This window comes from Carassius auratus, chromosome 34, assembly GCF_003368295.1.
Source record: "Carassius auratus strain Wakin chromosome 34, ASM336829v1, whole genome shotgun sequence".
NCBI lineage: Eukaryota > Metazoa > Chordata > Actinopteri > Cypriniformes > Cyprinidae > Carassius > Carassius auratus.
In genome coordinates this window covers 16,132,242-16,153,956 of record NC_039276.1, presented here as the reverse complement: position 1 = coordinate 16,153,956, position 21,715 = coordinate 16,132,242, and the positions used below count along the sequence as shown (strand labels likewise).

Sequence of the window (21,715 nt, the reverse complement as noted above, 5' to 3'; positions counted from 1 at the left end):
AAGGCTTGTTCATGGCGCCGCGACGAAGTTCGATGTCTCGCCATGTGAATAAAAGATGTTATAACTCAGGCATAAGATGTCCGATCTTCCCCAAACTTCACATGTGTGATAAGAGTCCTGGCCTGAACAGATCTTCAGGCCAATATTCCACCGGGTGTGGCAGAATGGCTCTATAGCGCCACCTATACACTTTCAACGGAGTGCGCCTCGAGCTATGTTTCACGTACATGTACAAAAATTGGTACACACATGTAACACTCCAATACCTACAAAAAAGTCTCTTGGTACGAAATCCAGATCCCAACAGGAAGTCGGTTATTTTGAATTTTCCCTTCAAAATTGCTGTTGTTTTTGCCATTTTCAGGGGTTGTACTTTAACGAACTCCTCCTAGAGATTTATTCAGATCAACATCAAACTTGGTCAGTGTAATCTAAAGCCCTTTGCGATAATAAATTGCGAAGGACTTGAGGTTTCGTTAAAGGGCGGGTCCATGGCGGCCTGAAAAATTTCGATGTTTCGCCATGAAAAAGGAAGTTGCTGTAACTCAGACATACAATGTCCAATCTGCCCCAAACTTCACATGTTGGATAAGACTCTTGACCTGAACAGATCTACATGCCAATATTCAGTTATAGTCATAGCGCCACCTATTGGCAACAGGAAGTTACATATTTTACACTGCGACAAACTACTCCTAGAAATTTTATGACATCAATGTCTTTTTTGTGGTCAGTCTAATCTAAAGACCTGTGTGATGTTTAGTTGTGAATATCTTGAGTTTTTGTTAAAAGGTGTGTCCATGGCGCCGTGATGAAGTTCAATGTCTCGCCATGGGAATAAAAGATGTTATAACTCAGGCATAAAATGTCCGATCTTGCCCAAACTTCACTTGTGTGATAAGGGTCCTGGCCTGAACAGATCTGAAGGCCAATATTCCATCGAGTGTGGCAAAATGGCTCAATAGCGCCACCTATACACTTTCAACGGAGTGCGTATACACTTTAAACGGAGTGCGCCTTGAGCTATGTTTCACGTACATGTACAAGAATCGGTACACACATGTAACACACCAATATCTACGAAAAAGTCTCTTGGTACGAAGTCCGAATCCCAACAGGAAGTCAGTTATTTGGAATTTTCTCTGCAAAATTAGTGTTGTTTTGGCCATTTTCAGGGGTTGTACTTTAACAAACTCCTCCTAGATATTTATTCAGATCAACACCAAACTTGGTCAGTGTAATCTAAAGCCTTTTGCGATCTTAAATTGCGAAGATCTTGAGGTTTCGTTAAAGGGCGTGTCCATGGCGGCCTGACAAATTTCATTGTTTCGCCATGAAATAGGATGTTGTTGTAACGCAGGCATAAAGTGTCCAATCCTCCCCAAACCTCACATGTTCGATAAAAGTCCTGCCCTGAACATATCTGAAGGCCAATATTCCATTATAATGATAGCGCCACCTGCTGGCAACAGGAAGATTGGCACATATATGGAATAAACATTGATATATTCTACTTATATTTATGAGTTTAAACGCATATTTCTCACCGTTCACCTATTAACTAAAGCCACTCGCTGCCGGTGAGCCCGGGTGCGAGGGCCCGTTCATCGCTGCTTGCAGCTTTAATTCCTATTATTGTTCCATTTAAATTTTCACACAATTAGTGTATAGTCAAAAAACATAGTTTTCCATCATATGGAACTTGTATAGATAAAAAAATAAAATAAAAATCAATCCCACAAACTGCATAACTGTGCTTATTCGGTGTGATAAATACATAAATTATGGAAATGGTGTGTTTGGTGGTATATTGCTTAATGTAAGATTTTCTGAAAACCCACCTTTGTGCTTTGTATTTTGTGCAGATTATTTTGCGTCACAGATTTATAGATACTTTTATATGCTCAAAAGGGTTTATGCAGAGGTTTTCTTTTAAATATATACGGTCTGTTTGAGCTCACAAGTGTGAAATGCTCCATGAGCTGGTTTAATTAAAATGCCAGCATCTCTCTCTCTTAAACAGCGTCCTGAACTGAAGACAAAAAACAGTTCAGGAAGACAACAATTTTAAGGACAATTGAAGTTGTTTAACTCTGTGGAGATAGAAGGACGGTGGAGGGGGAATGAGAACAGGACATATCCGTCAAAGGCCGAGTTATCAGTCAGACCAAAGTCCTTGGTCAGACTCAAATAATAGGAAAGGAGGGGCTTTCAGGATGTCCTGTTGTAAACATTCAACCAGTCAATGATTTGGTATTTTAGGTTTAGATATGAGACCGTTTTCTTTTTCAAATCGCGCCACCTCTTGGCGATAATGAGATGACGCAGGACTTTTGTTTTGAAAGGCGTGTGTGAACAGCGGAAGTGTGCAGCAGGCTGAGGCAGGCTGAGGCAGGCTGAGGCAGGCTGAGGCAGGCAGAGGCAGGCAGAGGCAGGCAGAGGCAGTGCAGCATGGCATACACGGCGAAGATAGGACCGTCTATTTTGAGCAGCGATCTGTCGCAGCTCGGGGGGGAATGTGAGCGAATGATGGAGTGCGGTGCTGATTATCTGCACCTTGACGTTATGGATGGGTGAGGAATGACGTTTGCAATTTTCATTTAAGTTTCTCACCCAGTGTTGACCTGCAGGCACTGATCGTGATCATGTGACCCAGAGAACCACACCATATTACTTTCTGAAGTCATTTTAATGAGCAAGAACGTTGTTATCCCACATTTTGGCACAGGAATGATACATCATGGATTCATCCTAGTTACAAACAAACTCACAATTTTAAGTTACAAGTCATAGACAGATAAACATAGCAGTGAGACCATTATCTTATTCCCCCACACACAATAAATAAAAACAAAATAAATCTATTATGCTCACTGAGGCTGCATTCATTTGATAAAAAAAAAAATACAGAACACCGTAAGTGTGAAATAATGTGAAATATTATTACAACTTAAAATGTTTATAATTTTGATGTCAAAGCTGAATTTTCAGCAGCCATTCAGTGTCACATGATCCTTCAAAAGTCATTCAAATATGCTGATTAATGCCCACGAAACTTTTATTTATTATTATTGTCAATTTTGAAAACAGCTGTGGTGCTTTATTTCTGTGAGGATTTTATTATTATTTATTTAAATATATATCTATCTATATCTATCTATCTATATATATATATATATATATATATATATATATATATATATTTGTTGTTTTTTTCTTCCAGAAATTAAGGTGTCTAACTCTGCCTTTTTCAATCTCTTTACATATGTTTGAAAGGCATTTTGTTCCAAACATCACATTTGGACATCCTATGGTGGAATGTTTACGACGCTGTATCGGACCTGATCCTTTTTTCGGTGAGTTCCAGTTATTATTACAAAATTGCATCTATTTTGGTTTCTGTTTCATTTGAGCTGCACACAATCTGGTTCTCTTCGTTCAGACAGTTTTGTTAGTAATCCAGTCAAGTAGACACCCTGGCTTCTTTCACATTTTCACCCACTTTCAGTATTCTTAAACATTGCCTCTAGGGTAAACCAGATAAGTAAAACATTGCAGTGTTTGCTCTGTGCAGGTCTGGAGGCTTTGTTTACCGTTTGCCTTATTACAGACATGCATATGATGGTGTCCAGGCCAGAGCAGTGGGTGAAGCCCATGGCAGCAGCAGGAGCCAATCAGTACACTTTCCATCTAGAAGCTACAACCAACCCTGGCAACCTCATCAAGGAAATCAGGGAGAGTGGCATGAAGGTCTGTTAAAAATTGAGGATTTTTTTTTTTTTTTTGTGCATGTGTGTGTATAATATATATATATATATATATATATATATATATATATATATATATATAACATGCAGATTCTTTGCTGTTTTGACTGATATGACCTTATGGCGCCCTCTGCCGACTAATAATTTTTTTTTTTATTTAAAGCATGTTGTATTTGTACGAATTTGATTCGGGCAGAAGATAAGTAATTTCACTGGTTTAAAGGAGGTGTTAGTAAACTCTTATTTTGATGTATACATCTGACTTTAAAAAAAAGTAAAGAAAAGTAAAGAAAGTCTTATATTCTGAACTAATCTAAGCATTACTGATAGTATGAGTTTTAAGAACATTCTTATGATGCAGGTTGGTCTTGCCATTAAACCTGGAACAACTGTTGAGGAACTGGCACCGTGGGCTGGGCAGATCGATATGGCTCTTGTCATGACTGTAGAGCCTGGCTTTGGCGGTCAGAAGTTCATGGAAGATATGATGCCAAAGGTACGCAAGTGTAATGTCTATTAGTCTCTTTTAGACACTGAAGATGCTTGTGTCCCTGCAGGTGAGCTGGCTCAGGGGTCAGTTCCCTTCTCTGGACATTGAAGTGGACGGAGGAGTTGGCCCAGACAGCATCCACAGATGTGCTGAGGTACAGCGGACAGCTGTTTAGTGCACACATATTCATTTGTATAAATACAAATATTAAAAATAAAGATATTTATTATTGAAGAAGTGCATTACTCATCTTTATTCATTACTCCAACATTCTTAGGCTGGAGCCAACATGATCGTGTCAGGCAGTGCTGTAGTGAGCAGTGACGACCCTCGTTCTGTAATCGCCCTCCTTAAAAACGTTGTTATTGAGGCAATCCAGAAACGTTCTTTGGACCGCTGAGCATTTTGAGTTTTTACCTCAACTCTATTTTGGGCCACCCCTGAAAGTCATTCCTGCAGATTCTGAACGAATCTAACTTTGTTATTGAATGCTCAGTGGTGCTTGTGAAAGGACATGACCCATTTCTGGACGTGCTGAGGGTGCGTTTGCACATAACAGACCACGAGAACTGCCTTCGCCAAGACTCTTGTTTGGATTCATCTGGAGTTTTCAAATTCATATGGCCTTTCGATAACTTCAAGCAGATGTAAGAGACAGATTCTGTCTACAGTGACGTCAGTCTCACCATTCCTCTCTTAATTAACCTCATTTGGTTTGATTTATCACAGGTATTGTTTGTCGTAGTACCAGTCACAGTGACAACAAATTATTACAACATTGAGAAAGTGGCTGTTGATAGATACTTCCAACATTTCAGTGTTATGTTTGTTGGATAAAGAATGATATTAGATTTGAACTGTATACGCCCTATATGTAGACTCTAATACTCATGCAGCTGCAGATCATGATCGTTTAAATGAATTCTGACTGTTTTTCAACTGTTTTTTTCAACATTCCACCAGCCTGTCTTTCTTGAACACTGAAATTATAAAAGTATAAATCAAGAGACCTCAAGTGGTTTTCTTTCTTTTTTTTTCTCTGAGTGTAGCATTAACACGGCAAGTAGTTTCAGACAGTGAAGTCACCATGGAAGGCTACATCTATTAACAGTTTATTATCTAAACCAATACAGTGACACATTTTAAAGTCAGCATGAAATAAAAAATTCACCCTATATATTTTCTAATTATGTGTTATCTTACTGTGAATGACAAAGTGATGAAAAGGGAAACCGTGTAGTTTAAGATATTTATTCAAGATAATAAAAACTATATAATGGTATAAATATTGAGTTTTTATCAAAACAGCAGTTTATAGGTGAAATGTAGACAAAAATGTATATTGTGTGCATAATAGAAATCTTCTGTTCTAAAAAAAAAAAAAAAAAAAGCACATGCTACATTGTGAGCCTCTCATTTTTTCAGGATAATCTGACACTCATCTACTGAAAGATTAAAGCAAGTATTAATTATATTATTAAAATGGGAATACCACAAAGCCTTGGAGCTGATTTCATTAACATAAGAAATATGCTTTATATGTGTATGCCATCATGGACTTGTGTATGTGAAATATGTGGAAGAGCGCTAGCTTGCTGAAGTTGCTTCACATGACCAGCTTCTGTAAAGATCTTGCTTCATTGCTGCCTCCTTCAGAGAAAGCAAAAAGAACATGAGACATGGTTCTTCATGTTGTTATTTACAGTACATGAATACTGATTGAATATTGATTAGAAGCCGACAAGTAGTAAAGAGCTTTTGGTGAAAAGGCAATCTGTTAAGGCTATAAGCAATTCAATTCGATTTCATCACAGCTCACATCTTAACCAAACTGAACATTTTCCATAGGCTCTTCCATGACCAATGGATGTGGGTAGTCGATTTGTTCCAGAAGCGGATCTGGGGATCTGATTTCTATCAGTGGAATGCATTAAAATCACTGTGCACTGTGAAATAAAACTCGGTTTATATGTCTAATTGTGGTTTACAAATACAAGCGTTTGTATCTGGGAACAATCTATTTTATAATCTGAAATCAGACAAAGTTTTGTGAAATGTTTTGTTAAAAGAAAACATGCTATCTTTAAAATAAATTCATTTGGTTTAATATTTTGATATATAATTGCAAAGACATTTCTACAAAATTAAGTCCAAAAGAAGATGAAAACAAATGTAGCTTTTAGCTTTTATAATACACAAGGATGCTGCAAATATAATGTTAATGTGAATGTTACTGAATATGCAGTACAAAGCTTTGCACTTACTAAGTGGTAATTCATGCAATGTTCTTGATGGCTGAGGAGTCAGGGAAGAACAAAACCATATTTAGCCTCTTTCTGAAATTGCCGCAAAGAGCTGCTAAACAGAATTTAGCTCACAATTCTTTGAAAGTTTCAGTACATGTTCCTGTACAGCCCAGGATCTGGAAAACTAAACAGTAATACTGTATGTCTCTCTGAGCAGCTGGACTGCTACATACCTGTCTGTGGGACGTCTCCACCTTCATCCCTGCAGCACTCAAAGCAGCGATTCTTTTCTGAATATCTGTAACCTTTCCATGAAGAACATAGCAATGGTTAACAAACAGTTAAGGCAAGACATGGAGAGTTACAGCTTTGTTGGAAGAAGGAATGTGGAGTAAATTGAAAAGTTTAGACTGAGTGGCATACTCCACTTTGAGTGCTCTGGACGCTGGCCACTGCCTGTGCAACTTTACCCTCCAGTTGCGACAGCTCACAGCTGGTTGTGTTGCTAAACTCAAAGGACCTCACCCTCTTCTGCTTCTTTAAAGGTTTAGGTACAGTTGGCTTTGCTTTCTAGAGGATACAATAAAAAAAATATAAAATTTAAATTCTATATTAAATTCGATTTTTTTAAATATTAAATAATATTAAAAATTAATAAGAACAGCAATGTGCGTTCAAACCAAAGCACTGCTGAAGAAACATTAATAAATAACTGCTTGAATTTGACTGTTTCTTAATCTTACCCACTCAACCTCAAGAGGCCATGGGTGTCTGACATGCCCAAGTCCAGCTGAATCTCCTCTCATAGCTGGAGCATAATAAACTGCCCCTTTCTTTGGAGAGGCCTCTGAAGGTTTCATTACATCCTCCTCATCAGACGAGCCTTTGTCACTTATTTTTTCAGTAAGTTCAACAAGCTTTTTCCTGAGCTCTAGCTCCTCTAAGTCAGCTGGAGACAGATCATCCTCTTTCTGCTCAACCTAAAGGAAGACAAGGAAAACTACTTTAGGAATTAAAGTCAGGTGGGTCTCCATGAGATTTTTTCTACTTTACATTGTGTCCCTAATACCTGTGTACTTACATAGTAACTAAATATGTATGTATGTAACCACAGTACAAGTACACATTGGGATATAGTATCTACAGCTGTAATATTTACTACACACATGTAAGAACCTTCAGAATGGTTTGTGTAAGTACAAATGTGGAACAGGACATATTTAACTACATTTTGTAACAACAACATGTATAAGACTAATTGGAACGATTTGTTCCAGAGGGTGGAAATGGGATCCAGGAGGTGGAGATGGGTAAGTTTAATGGTGGAAATGGGATCCAGGAGGTGGAGATGGGTAGGTTTAGGGGTGGAAATGGGATCCAGGGGGTGGAGATGAGTAGGTTTAGGGGTGGAAATGGGATCCACGAGGTGGAGATGAGTAGGTTTAGGGGTGGAAATGGGATCCAGGAGGTGGAGATGGTATAGGTTTAGGGGTGGAAATGGGATCCAGGGGGTGGAGATGGTATAGGTTTAGGGGTGGAAATGGGATCCAGGGGGTGGAGATGAGTAGCTTTAGGCCTGGAAATGGGATCCAGGAGGTGGAGATGGTATAGGTTCAGGGGAGGAAATGGGATCCAGAAGGTGGAGATGGTATAGGTTTAGGGGTGGAAATGGGATCCAGGGGGTGGAGATGGTATATGTTTAGGGGTGGAAATGGGATCCAGGAGTTGGAGATGAGTAGGTTTAGGGGTGGAAATGGGATCCAGGAGGTGGAGATGGTATAGGTTTAGGGGTGGAAATGGGATCCAGGAGGTGGAGATGAGTAGGTTTAGGGGTGGAAATGGGATCCAGGAGGTGGAGATGCATGGGTTTAGGGGTGGAAATGGGATACAGGATGTGGAGATGGTATAGGTTTAGGGGTGGAAATGGGATCCAAGGGGTGGAGATGGTATATGTTTAGTGGTGGAAATGGGATCCAGGAGGTGGAGATGAGTAGGTTTAGGGCTGGAAATGGGATCCAGGAGGTGGAGATTAGTAAGTTTAGGCCTGGAAATGGGATCCAGGAGGGGGAGATGAGTAAGTTTAGGGGTGGAAATGGAATCCAGGAGGTGGAGATGGTATAGGTTTAGGGGTGGAAATGGGATCCAGGAGGTGGAGATGAGTAGGTTTAGGGGTGAAAATGGGATCCAGGGGGTGGAGATGGTATAGGTTTAGGGGTGGAAATGGGATCCAGGAGGTGGAGATGAGTAGGTTTAGGGGTGGAAATGGGATCCAGGAGGTGGAGATGAGTAGGTTTAGGGGTGGAAATGGGATCCAGGGGGTGAAGATGGTATAGGTTCAGGGGTGGAAATGGGATCCAGTGGGTGGAGATGGTATAGGTTTAGGGGTGGAAATGGGATCCAGGGGGTGGAAATGGGTAGGTTCAGGGTAGAAATGGGATCCAGGGGGTGGAGATGAGTAGGTTTAGGGGAGGAAATGGGATCCAGACGGTGGAGATGGTATAGGTTTAGGGGTGGAAATGGGATCCAGGGGGTGGAGATGAGTAGGTTTAGGGGTGGAAATTGGATCCAGGAAGTGGAGATGAGTAGCTTTAGGCCTGGAAATGGGATCCAGGAGGTGGAGATGGTATAGGTTTAGTGGTGGAAATGGGATCCAGGGGGTGGAGATGCGTGGGTTTAGGGGTGGAAATGGGATCCAGGTAGTGGAGATGGTATAGGTTTAGAGGTGGAAATGGGATCCAAGGGGTTGAGATGGTATAGGTTTAGGGGTGGAAATGGGATCCAGGAGGTGGAGATGGTATAGGTTTAGGGGTGGAAATGGGATCCAGGAGGTGGAGATGGTATAGGTTCAGGGGTGGAAATGGGATCCAGTGGGTGGAGATGAGTAGGTTTAGGGGTAGAAATGGGATCCAGGGGGTGGAGATGAGTAGGTTTAGGGTAGGTTTATAGATGAGTAGGTTTAGGGCTGGAATGAGATGAGTAGGTTTAGGGGTGGAAATGCGATCCAGGAGGTGGAGATGGTTAGGTTTAGGTATATGTAAAGTGGAAGGAATTGGCTCTCAAGTTGGAGGACCAATGTAATATCAGTGTACTTACAGTTCTTCAGGAACTGTTCACTTAATATAAAGTGTAACATTCTGGACACCAACCACAATTTATATGCAAAGCCTAACTTACTGATCCCTGCTGTGTAACATCAGAGTAATTACATGATAAATCTAATATAAAGTGTAACACTTTTGTTACACATTTTTACTTTCATTACCAAAAAGTGTAATGTAAAAATACTTTATTTCAGCAAGGATGTATTTAATATATCAAACAGTAAAGCCTTTTACATTCTTACATAAACTGAATTTTCTATTGAATCCTTAAAAGGAAGCAGCATAACATTTTTAACATTTATAATAATAAGAAATGTTGCTCCAGCACCAAATCAGTGTATTATAATGATTTCTGAAGGAACATTTGCACTGGATAATATTTCACAATAATACAGTCTTTACTGTATTTTTCATCAAATAAACGCAGTCTTCGTGAGTGTAAGAGACTTCTTTCAGAAACAGTAACAAAAACGTATTGTACAGTATTGTGCTTAAAACATTTCATTTATAAACCGAAAATAATAACCTGTAGGTTGTGAAGATTTACTTTAAACTTACTTGTTCTGTCCCCATTACAGGTAAGGTCAGTTTCTGCTCCAAACGGCTCAGAAGAGTCTCAATTGCTGACATACGCTTGTTGAGCTCAATAATCTAGTGTCAGAGAGATACAAAATGTATGTTTTGCATTAACTGCTTTTAAAGAATGCAGTGAAGCCCCATTAGGTTATAGGAGTATGAATGGACTTCGGTCTCCAGCTTTGCATTCAAACAAAGGCATTATGACAAAATGTCACAGTCACAGTTTCAACAGATTTTGTCATTACTTTTTGACTTTACCTGTGGAGGAACCTCATCTGGTGAGTGCTCCCTATGTGTGGCGGGACTATAAAAGACATGTATCTCAGATTCATCATCATCCTCTGAATCTTCAAGGCTGTAAGAAGGCTCGCGGTGGAGGTGATAACTGGAGCTGCCAGCTGAAGAGATGCTCATCTTAGAGAGGGAACGACATTTTGTCGTACAGTCATCTATAGAGGTCAAACAAAACACTGACTGATATTGTATAATGTAAATGCTGAAATGAAGTAAAGAGGCATTTCTGAGTCTATCCAAATAGTCTGGAATGTTTTTACCAATAATTATTGTGTTTACAGTGCATTAGGTTTATATTCCCAGCACATAGTAGCCTTAATCTCACTGACAGTAGGAAAAAACATTGGTTGGCCTGAAGGAGAAACCCATTTACCTCTACAGAGTCTTGGAATAAAAAGAAATCCTCAAAAATCTGTAAGGGACATTGAAGGACATTGAAGCAGGCAGCACATCTTACCAAAATGAGAGGGTTTGTCCAGACTTCTCTGGCTGATTTGCAACATGTCCTTCATCTCTTCAGCTCTATCATGAGTTCCATTCTCCAGGATCTGCTTAATGGTTGAGGACCAGTCATCTTCAGTTACTGAGTCCTTACTCTGGGCAACTTTCTCTTGGCTACCTGAATACTTTAAATAAATAAATACATGTTCACAGATTTCATGGACCTTATAACTGAAATCATGTGCTTAAACAACTTTAAGAATATTTTAATTAAAAATGTATATGGTCTAGTATACCATTCAAGTGTCAGTACAGAAAAGGAAACGAACCATGGCTCTGTTACTCTAGCAGTGGCTAACTAATTTTGTGATGATTTCCTTCATTGAGAAAACAATCAAGTCTTATCACTGTTAGCAGTCAGAAAAGCTCTTTACATCATTTGTTTTCACAATGGGTGGATGAATACCAAATGTTTGCACACCACTGCGAGCCATGTATTCTTTATTGCTGATCCAATGAATTTTTCAAAGCAGCTGGCACTACCATTGAAGGAACTTTTTGGGGTAATGTTTCTTTTGCACACCTCAGTTTTTTAGTGTTTGCCATATCATATATTTACATTCACCTATCTGTGACATCAGATGTGTTAGAACACAAACATACGAACCAGAAGTATGGGAGGTCGAGAATAAGCAGAGTTCTCAACGCCAAGATTAAAATCAAGAGGATCAACAGGAAGTAGCCGCCTGCCTTTTCTCATCTTAAAGAAGAAAAAATGGTTATTTTCAATTGTCTAAAACCCAAATATCTATCTATCCATCTATCTATAAATAAATTCAGCTGAACTAAGAAATCTCATACTGGAGGCATATGCAATTACTTTGCCAAACCCTGTTTTAAAAATTCAAAGCCAAATGGGTTGTAAATGTGCTCCTGCAGTTTCAAATCATGACCAAATTCTGCTCGCTCTTCAATTTCCTGTTTATTCTCAGAGGCCCATAAAATTAAACAAAGGACTGAGTCACTGACAGATTTAGACAAGGACTGAGCATAACCTTCAAACTCGTATTCTGGCTTAAACTATAGCCTGTTTACATGTGGTCTTCAAAACCACATCCAGGTGGCAATGGTAGGAATCTAAATCATATAAAAAGAACAAAGGGGGATCGAGAACAAAATGAATCTGTTAAAACTAAAATAAGACTTGAACACCAGAGGACGATCATCACACACTATTGTGTTCTGAAAGATCTGCTAACAAGCCTCTGGTTTTCACTTTACCCTATATAACATCAGTTTCTGACACTTTAAGGAATGATACATTACCAGGCTGAAGTGGTGTCTATCTGCCCTCTCAGACTGCTCATCTTCCTGACTATAAAGAGAACCAGCTGTGTGGATGACAAGAGTTACAAACATGAATCTTTGATCTCAGACAAGAGAGGCTGTAGTGATGACCTGACCTTAGTCTGGCTGTTTCGAAAACTTTTTAACTCTATATTTAACTATAAATATAAATATAAATTCAAAATATGTTTTTGACTTTGTGGAGGTTTTAAACATGTTCTTTTGGATCTTTCATAAAAAAATTTAACAACATAATTTTCTTTTTTTTATTACACACTAAATGGTTTTCTCTCTAACAGCTCCAAATGTAGAAGCTTGTGTCCAAAACTAAAGAACCGTTTAAATATGATTTAAAATTTTCTAACTACAGAAGCTAACAATATTTAGCTACAGTATTGATAATGATTTATTAAATCCCAAAAGCACAATTTAGAATGAGCTCTAAATCATAAATAAAATGGATAGTAATTTTTTTGCCCCATGACATCATTTCCAAGCAAAAATGTAGTATAGTTTAAAGCAATGTCATAACGTTAAACAGCTATTAATTTCAAATAATAGCAGCTATTATTTGAAATGAAAAAACATTATAATTTATTTTAATTGTACAATTTTAACATGTTTAACATGTACATGTTTTTCTTTTTGGTAAAGAAATTGACACATTTAATGAAAAAATATCCTTTGTAAAACTACAAATGTTTCTGTGTTCAGTTCTTTCATGGCTATGTCAGGTGTTTCTCTTCCCCAGACATTTTCTTCTCTATGTTCCTTGGCTTGTTAAATCAAAGCTAATGTGAGTGCAGATGGTCGCCGTATTGTTTGGACAGATGAAAGACATTTACTGATTACATTAGAATCTTGCGTGACATCAGTGTTCAAAAAGCCTATATCACACAGGAACAGTTTTTTTTTTTTACTCACTGTGAACTTCAGGCATGCTGTGCGTGTCATCATCTCGAGGCTCTATGTGATCGGGCGGAGGAGGGTTATGGGGGAACAGTGAGAGATTTAAAGTTAAACTTAAGAAAACAAGAGATATAAAGTGTGCTGTGATTGGTTGCAGGAAACAACCACTGTTAAATACAACAATAGTGGAATTAAACAGTGGCTTCAGCTAAAGCTAGTTTACACTGCCTCTAGAAACACACAATTCCATTGGCTGTTAACCACGTTGGTGTTTTTGGTGCTGTGTCAACAAGACAGTCTACTATACATTTCCCAAAATTTCAGTAGCAACAGCCACGTTGGTGTTTGTTGGCATTTATTCACAATTGTGATCAACCTTTAAATATTATGTACTTTACTAAAACATCTTTTTGTAATTATTTTAAATCTCATTTGACCCAAACAACAATGTTACTTCTCTGACCTCTGTGTTTAGGACAGAAGAGCTTGAAAATTGGATAAAAGAGACACACTCAGGTCCAGGCTCAGAGAGAAAGAAGACATGTGACTGTGTAAAAGAGTAAATCACATGGATGATTTGGAGCAGCCAGTTCTTTCTCTCTCTCCCCCCTCTGGATCCCTCATAAATCCTACAAAAGTAATGAGGGCCTCTCTCCTCTAAGCTCTGCTTTCAGTGTTCCTGCTGTAAGTCATCTGTCAGACATCGCTTCAAAAACTGTTTCAAATTAACAGATGAAACAGTAAGAATCAAATCTTGTTTCTTAATAACTAACTGGCTTTCTAAATGGATTGTATTATGAACTGTTAGAAATGAACAAATAGAATGCAGTTTGCTAACCTAAATGTTTGGAACAGGATCCAACTGAATGCTCTTTACAACAAAAGGATAGAGTTTCTATTTTTTCCTAAGGTTTTGCAAGTGGAAACCTTTATGTATTTGTATTGCAAAAGCACCATTTTTTAAATTTATTTTACTTCGTTTAACCACAACAAATATATGTTTATTAAAATTTTGCACATTCTTGCTCCTTAGACTTAAAGATTGCTCAGGGTTCAATTTTAGGGTCAGTTTTTTAAGGGAAGAATTCTAGTTTCATCCCTAATTTTTATTTTTTATTTTTATTTTTTAGGTAGTTTGTATATATTTAAGATGGAATGACTCTTGAACAATTAAACAGTCTTTTGAAGTCTACCTCTGAGGTCAGTTTGAGAACAGGCACGGTCACTGTTCAGCCTTTTGAAAAGTGAATTCATGACCTTTGCACTGCCAAAACGCTTGAAACGAGAGCGTACATTCTCATGGAACCATTCCAGAGTCCCAATCTTAAGGATTCTATAAGAGCAAAGACAAAAACAAGAAGAACAAAATTATTATTCAGTCAAATCCAACTCAGAACGCAACTGTTTTACAAGTATGGTGTGATTCGCACTGATATGTACGATTTAAAAAAAGTTAAATAAAATAAAAAATAACCCTAAACATAACCATCAGGAAGAATGTACCAAACCATACAAATTCTCACAAATTAGCCAGCAATTCACCAAAACATACAGTATAATAATTACACACTGTCATGTCAACAATTATCATTTCATAGGATGAATCTGCTACCACCTATTGTTTATATTTAAGTGATTTAATTACTACCTGGTGTTTCTGTTGCTTCCACATCAAATATAATTTAAAACATGGGAAGTCAAGCTATATTTTGTAATCAGGCTGATGTAAGAATAAAGGCTGTTGGTGGATCAACCACAATGGCCAACAATATGCACAGATCCACAGTGTTTCAATTGAGTATGCATAGACAGAGCAGAAGTAAAAATGAGGAAAAGTATATATTTTTTCTTTTTAAACAGTTTATTTACAGGAATTGATCTTTGTTTGGGGTTGTGGTTTAGTGAAGTGCACACAGAACTGGTGAAACTGAATCATCAATGCAAAACATTGGAATAATAAGTAAAACAGTCTCAAACTTGGGCCTTATTCATGAAACATGAGATGAGTCGTTTAGAAACTGGTCATACATACATTGTCACGTTTAATTGAATTTGACAATTTACAAGAATAATTGTTTTCCATGTTATTTGCAAGGAAATTCTGCTTGTGTTTTATTTCATTTCTCTTTAAGTTGTTCCCTTAACATCATATAAGGATATAAATCACACTCACGTGTCTATCAGGTGCTCACCTGGCCATGTGGCATGGATCACAAACCCAGCCGTGATCCTTTTTATTAAAACGGCTGCAAGACTTGCAGACAAATAGTTTGCAGTCCAGACACTGGCGCTTGCTGTTGACAAGGAATTTGAAGGGTTGCAGACAGCGGATACAGAGAGAATCACTGAGTTTCGGTTGATATTCCAGCAGCTCTCTCTTGGTGTCCTCTTTCATTATTTTGGTCTTGAGTTGCCTGTGTGAATCATAAAAATCAGTTTCACTGTCTTGAATGCTGATTCTTTTTATGAGTGATGTGTAAAACTTAGTTGTGGCTTCTTGTTCCAACCATAACCACTTAAATAATGAAGAATAATGAAGTGTGCATATTCAATGCACACAGACAGGACACAGTAGTTTAAGTCTTTGGTTCTTTTAATTGTGAAGATTTTGGCTCACATTTAACAAAAAGCCTCCAATTCACGATCTACACAAATTAGAAAATGGTGACATGCCGATCAACTAATCAACTCAAAACACCTGCAAAGGTTTCCTGAGCCTTCAAAATAGTCTCTCAGTTTGGTCACTAGGCTACACAATCATGGGGAAGACTGCTGCTCTGACAGTTATCCAGAAGACAATCATCGATACCCTTCATAAGGAGGGTAAGCCACAAACATTCAATGCCAAAGAAGCTGGCTGTTCACAGAGTGCTGTATCCAAGCATGTTAACAGAAAGTTGAGTGGAAGGAAAAAATGCACAACCAACTGAGAGAACCGCAGCCTTATGAGGATTGTCAGGCAAAATCAATTCAAGAATTTGAGTGAACTTCACAAGGAATGGACTGAGGCTGGGGTCAAGGCATACAGACATGACAAGGAATTGGGCTACAGTTGTCTTATTATTCTTGTTAAGCCACTCCTGAACCACAGACAACGTCAGAGGCATCTTACCTGGGCTAAGCAGAAGAAGAACTGGACTGTTGCCGAGTTGTCCAAAGTCCTCTTTCAGATGAGAGCAAGTTTTGTGTTTTATTTGGAAACCAAAGTCCTAGAGTCTGGAGGAAGGGTGGAGCTCGTAGCCCAAGCACCAAAAGTTGGTTAAATGTCCATGGTGTTGGTGTGCTTAACTGGCCAGCAAACTCACCAGACCTGAACCCTATAGAGAATCTATGGGTATTGTCAAGAGGAAGATGAGAAACAAGAGACCAAAAAATGCAGATGATCTGAAGGTCACTGTTAAAGACACTTGGGTTTCCATACCACCTCAGCAGTGCCACCAACTGATCACCTCCATGCCACATCGAATTGAGTCAGTAATTAAAGCAAAAGGAACATACTTTCCAGAAGGCCAACAGTTCACCAAAAAAAAATATATATTTTTATTGGTCATATAAAGCATTCTAATTTGTTGAAATAGTGAATTGGTGGGTTTTCTGTTAAATGTGAGCCAAAATCATCACAATTTAGCGAACCAAAGACTTAAACTACTCCAGTGTGCATTTTCTTTTTTAATACACGAGTTTCCCAATTTTAGTTGAATTACAGACATAAATGAACTTTTGTTCATGCACCTGTAAATTAAAATGTATTATTTTTGTTTGAAATTGACAGCTGTTTTGGCTATTACATATAGGCTATATACTTCCAATTCTTTAGTTAAAACCTTTATGTACTCAAAGGCTTAATGTCTCCCCTGTCTAATTTTTTACTGTATCACAAAAGCACAAAGTACAAAAGTGTTATGTTATTTGACCAATTATAAAGTTTTATTACATTTTGTTCCTGAATAAACACTTTATGCATCATTCTGTTAGTAGCAAGATTTTAGATCATAGGTATACTAATTTTACTACAAACTGGATTACTTGATCAAATCCAATTTCCATTTTTGGATTTCCAATCCATAATAGAAAGGGGAAATGACACCACATTCTCTTCCATGGTCTTCCTTTCTAGTCTTTTCTCAAAGACCTCCATTCTTAATGTGCCAATTTCTCAAGAATTATGGCCCAAGTGATGGCCTTCTAGCACAATGACCCTCTGTGTCACAGCTGTGTAGCATTTAAAATGGGATATACACGTAATCCCTGCTAAATCTGCTCTTCTCTAAAAAAAAACAAAAAACCTGCTAATACTTTCCTCCACATGGTGAATGATTGTGTGCCTGAGTCTTTCAACTTTTATTTGGCAAAGGTTGAAAGCACTTCAGCATAAGCCCACGTGTAAGTCAAATATCTCACATTGCAGCATAACCAATTCATAAAGGACATATGAAAGAAGACATGGAAAAAAAAAACTTTTACAAATTTTAAATGTTGTGTGTTTTTGTATCTTTTTTAAATAATACCTTCTCCTTTTTTTCATCCTTGTACATAACAGTACGTTTCGATTCGAAAATGTGAATTTGATCTAATTAAGCCATAGTGCTTGAACATGTACTAAGAAGAGTAGTTGACTACATAGCAGTTATAATTCATAGTTATTAAGAAAAGTTGGCTGATTTGCAGATCACCTGCTAGCAATAGCACTTTATTTTTTCTCTCTCAAAATTTCTATGAAATTGTCTGCAATGCGAATGTAAAATAATGTCATCATATTTCCTAGGAGGAACTTCTGTTTTTATCATCATCACAAATCTTCACCACATTACAACAAAGTCTCCACAGGACTATTTTGAACTAGCCTCATTCCAACTGTGAGAGAATTGAGAGAAAAATGTCAGTCATGTGATGTTATTCGGTATTCTGAGTCAAATCCTATTACCTCCTTTAAAATGACTGGAATTTAGACATACATGGACTCAGCCTGCTGATAAAGTGTCTGAAGAGTCAAAAGCTTAACAACTCTGCTGGGACAAATGGAGGAATATCTGGTGAAAAAAAAAAAAAAAAAAAAAAAAAAAAAAAAAAAAAAAAAAAAAAATATATATATATATATATATATATATATATATATATATATATATATATATATATATATATATATATATATATACCATATATATATATACCATATATATATCACCTCATACCATCACAAAATATACTTGTCCACCAATTGTTTTCTCCATTTTTTTGTTTGTTAGCCTTCAACTGTCTCAAAAAAAAAAAAAAAAAAAAAGTAGAAACACCCTAATAAATGAAAGTCAGCACAGGAATGGATATCAGCCCTCTTGGAATTGATTTTTATATGCGCTTTACTTCTTCATTGCATACAAAGCTAGTACTTGACATTGCTAAGACATGTAAGTGTTGTGAACAAGTACCACATGTCTGTAAGCATGACTTGGCTTCATCCATGACCTTATTACTTAATGGATTAAAGAAAGCTGAAGGTTATGGTCCAGATGGTCCAAACAATGTATGATTATATAACCACAATGTACAGCATTCATTAAACATTTTCTTTGCTTGCTAAATCATTAAGCCGTTCCTTCAGAGAGATGAAAAAAATGTCTGAATTTTAGTTAAAGTTTGGTGCTTTTGCAACCGTGATATGAGAGTCCAAAGCCTAGCAGTTGTATCTTCTAGAATAAATGAATGTCTTTCATGCTGTTGACTTCACTCAAATAAATGTTAATAAATCAGAGATGAACAGACTACAGAAGAACTCTTAAAAACCAGGGAACTACTTAACTTTTACCAGATCTACAAATTGAGTAAGCAACAGTTCAGATGAGACTATCAGACAGAACCATCAAGGAATCTCAGTGCAGTCTTTTTTGATGAGATGCTGGAAAATATATATATTTTAGGTAACCATTTGGGAACATACACATGACAGTTAATGCCATGTAGATGTGATCGAGAGTGTCTCACCCTAGCCTGTTCTCTTCTTTCTTTCGCAGGTGGAAATCTCTCTGGATCACCTGCCAGACATGCTTGGCTTCGTCATCTGTCAGTCTGGAGAGATCCAAATTCTTCCCATTACTGCTGTTGGGCATCATCTTAAATTTTATCCGGTAGAATGAGGAAGCCTGTCAACAAAATCATAGTGCCATTTACTAACCAAACATGTAGCATTGTTTTAAGAGACATGACATGACAAACAGCGAAGTGTGGTGACCCATACTCAGAATTTGTGCTCTGCATTTAACTCATCCCAAGTGCACACACACTGGACAGGATTCATACTCTCTAACCACTAAGCCACAACTTCCCAGAAGAGTACAGTACAATTTACTGTACACCCAGCTAGTCTGAAGTATTTTACTCTTCACAAGTGGAACAGTTTATTAGAGCACATTTTCCTAGGAATAACATTTGGGATCTAACTTATTTGTAAACAAAATGGTAATGTAGCATTTTCTATTCTGTCATAAGACTGTCATCCATTCATAGGCTCAATCTAGTTACAATGAGTATAGAAAAAAATCACCCCTTCTTAAAATAATCACATTTTGTTGCTTAGCAGCCTGAAATGAAGACAGACAATTATTTTTTATTCAGCTTTATTTACAGCTATTATGATCAAAGTGAAATATATAACACGAACATGTCAGACAAAAAATAAATAAATAAATAAATAGATAAACAGAATCTGTCTTCTGTCTACCTTCCCTTCATAAAGACACAGTTATAAAATGTTTATTCAAAGATTCACTATTTTTTTAACACTAATCAGCAGTGCTCTAATAAGTTATACTGTTTTCAAGTTTCTTCCTTTACATTTAAAAAGAGTAAAATTACTTCAATCACTTTTTTTAATGAAATAATTTCTATAAAAATTTATATGAATTCAGAGGTGCTATAAATTAATTATGTAACATTGTAAAAACTGCTAATTGGTATTTGTTTATTTATTGGAATTGGTTCGTATTTGTAAAACTGGTGGATTGTTAAGCAATAAAAAGTAATGCTGCAGGCATGTTATTTCATTCAAAAATAACAGAAGAAGAATAGCTTTGGCACGCTTTTCTTAAAGTAAGTGGCATTTAAGTATTTAGAGAACTATTTATTGCAAAATACAAATGACCAAAAAAAAAATAATAATAATAATTTTACACATTTTACATAGGTCCTCTTTTTAGGTCTAGCCATTATTTAGCCTAATAACTAGTATCCGGTAAAAATGTTTACCTGGTCTTGATTCAGCAGCCTGTGGTAGTCCCGTGGGATTTCAGCTGACCATTTTCATGCAGAAAATCAAACTGCTGTGTTTATCACATGTCCAGTTAACGGTGGGGTTGGGAAGGGCCACTGAAATATTTAAACCCCACCTCAAAGTTCTTGATGAAACAACATCTGATTTAATCTTGTAAATTAACTGCAGCAAAAGCTGTACAATAGAGCATAATCACAGCTTAATTCAGCGTAATGGTCACAGTTTTCAAGACTCAAATTATCTTTATTTGCATTACATAAGCTTTCTCCAGTAACAACATAACCACTATCTGACTGCATTCACTGATTACTGAATTCAGTTGGATTAGTTTATTTGAGTTATGATTTAAACAATAATCACTGATACTCCATTCCTTTATGTGTGTGTGTGTTTTAAATATAATAATGTAGTGTTCCTTTTGCTTTGAGTCTGCCATGTAACTGGGATGTGATTGAACAGCTTAGTCTATTTGTCCATGCTACTGTATTTATGTTCTGCACAGGGAAGATAAGCAAATTTCCATAAAGCTATTCAATTTAGAGACCCCTCAGTAAAGGTTAAAATTATGTTTCACACATTTTAATTGATTTTTCTATAGAAGAAGTGTTTGCACTGTTGCTTTTCAAAGCAAGTTATTGCATTTGCCTGACCAATAAGGGAAACACATGACTTTATAATTAATCCAGAAAAAAACAAAAACAAAAAAATCATTCTAGGCTGGTGACTCTGATTTAGTTTGTCCAAGTTAGATCCTTTTGCAATGCATGAAAAATGTTTCAACTATTTGCATTTTCTTAATACAGGGCATCTATTCATGACTGTGGGAAAAGGACAAATCCCAAGCTACAACTGTGTTCAGAAAAAGCTGAGGAATATCTACCACCTGTGAGTTTCTAAAACGCCTCACATCCTGAAGCTTGGTTTGTTCCCCTTTTAGGAATAAAGAATAAAACTTAAATATAGCGGAAGTGCAGACTTTTAGACTTAATAAGTTTGAGTTTGATTGATGATCTATATGGTTTATATAATCTGACATCATTGTGTGTTATTTACATCATACTATTTATTTGTACCAGATATAGTAAATGCAAATAAACATGACAGAAAACCCAGTTACAGTTCATGTTGTGCTTAGGAGCCTAAATAAAATATAAAATGAACTGTCAGCAGAAAGTGGTAGTTAGCCAGAACAGCCCCATCTGCCGTCAAGAAAAGAAATAACATTTTTAAATGGGTCCTGAAATGCAGTGCTGCGGTGGTCCTAACTCATGGTAGAT

At 37.2% G+C, this 21,715-nt stretch overlaps 2 protein-coding genes across 5 annotated transcripts; one reads left to right on the top strand and one right to left on the bottom strand.

Annotated features, from left to right (window-relative positions):
- Positions 1-2,325: 2,325 nt before the first annotated feature.
- Positions 2,326-5,201, top strand: LOC113053311 (ribulose-phosphate 3-epimerase-like). Its single transcript, XM_026218234.1, has 7 exons — positions 2,326-2,381; positions 2,432-2,573; positions 3,277-3,356; positions 3,611-3,750; positions 4,129-4,263; positions 4,325-4,411; positions 4,535-5,201. Exons 2-7 carry the CDS (start codon positions 2,452-2,454, stop codon positions 4,655-4,657), a joined length of 687 nt encoding a protein of 228 aa, XP_026074019.1. The 5' UTR covers positions 2,326-2,381; positions 2,432-2,451; the 3' UTR covers positions 4,658-5,201.
- Positions 5,202-5,287: 86 nt separating this feature from the next.
- LOC113053302 (melanophilin-like) lies at positions 5,288-20,495 on the bottom strand. Of its 4 annotated transcripts, XM_026218221.1 has the most exons (15): positions 20,414-20,495; positions 19,154-19,311; positions 15,367-15,588; positions 14,368-14,507; positions 13,190-13,231; positions 12,245-12,309; positions 11,586-11,678; positions 10,935-11,103; positions 10,442-10,632; positions 10,163-10,255; positions 7,247-7,483; positions 6,927-7,073; positions 6,737-6,808; positions 6,522-6,552; positions 5,288-5,907 (listed from the first exon to the last, which is right to left on the bottom strand). In XM_026218221.1, exons 2-15 carry the CDS (start codon positions 19,279-19,281, stop codon positions 5,864-5,866), a joined length of 1,674 nt encoding a protein of 557 aa, XP_026074006.1. In that variant the 5' UTR covers positions 19,282-19,311; positions 20,414-20,495; the 3' UTR covers positions 5,288-5,863. The 4 variants fall into 4 exon arrangements, with proteins under 4 accessions (XP_026074006.1, XP_026074007.1, XP_026074004.1 ...); XM_026218222.1 differs by lacking the exon at positions 6,522-6,552; XM_026218219.1 differs by lacking the exon at positions 5,288-5,907 and having other exon boundaries at positions 6,194-6,552.
- Between the last annotated feature and the right edge of the window lie 1,220 nt (positions 20,496-21,715).

Bases quoted from the DNA above. Each gene is read 5' to 3' on its own strand.
- LOC113053311 (XM_026218234.1), top strand. From the start codon at position 2,452: ATGGCATACACGGCGAAGATAGGACCGTCTATTTTGAGCAGCGATCTG. The intron at 2,574-3,276 runs GTGAGGAATGAC...TATGTTTGAAAG, and splicing joins CACCTTGACGTTATGGATGG to GCATTTTGTTCCAAACATCA. The intron at 4,264-4,324 runs GTACGCAAGTGT...GTGTCCCTGCAG, and splicing joins TGGAAGATATGATGCCAAAG to GTGAGCTGGCTCAGGGGTCA.
- LOC113053302 (XM_026218219.1), bottom strand. From the start codon at position 19,281: ATGATGCCCAACAGCAGTAATGGGAAGAATTTGGATCTCTCCAGACTG. The intron at 10,256-10,441 runs GTAAAGTCAAAA...CTCTGACACTAG, and splicing joins CAGATGAGGTTCCTCCACAG to ATTATTGAGCTCAACAAGCG. The intron at 6,553-6,736 runs GTATGTAGCAGT...CTGACTCCTCAG, and splicing joins TGGAGACGTCCCACAGACAG to CCATCAAGAACATTGCATGA.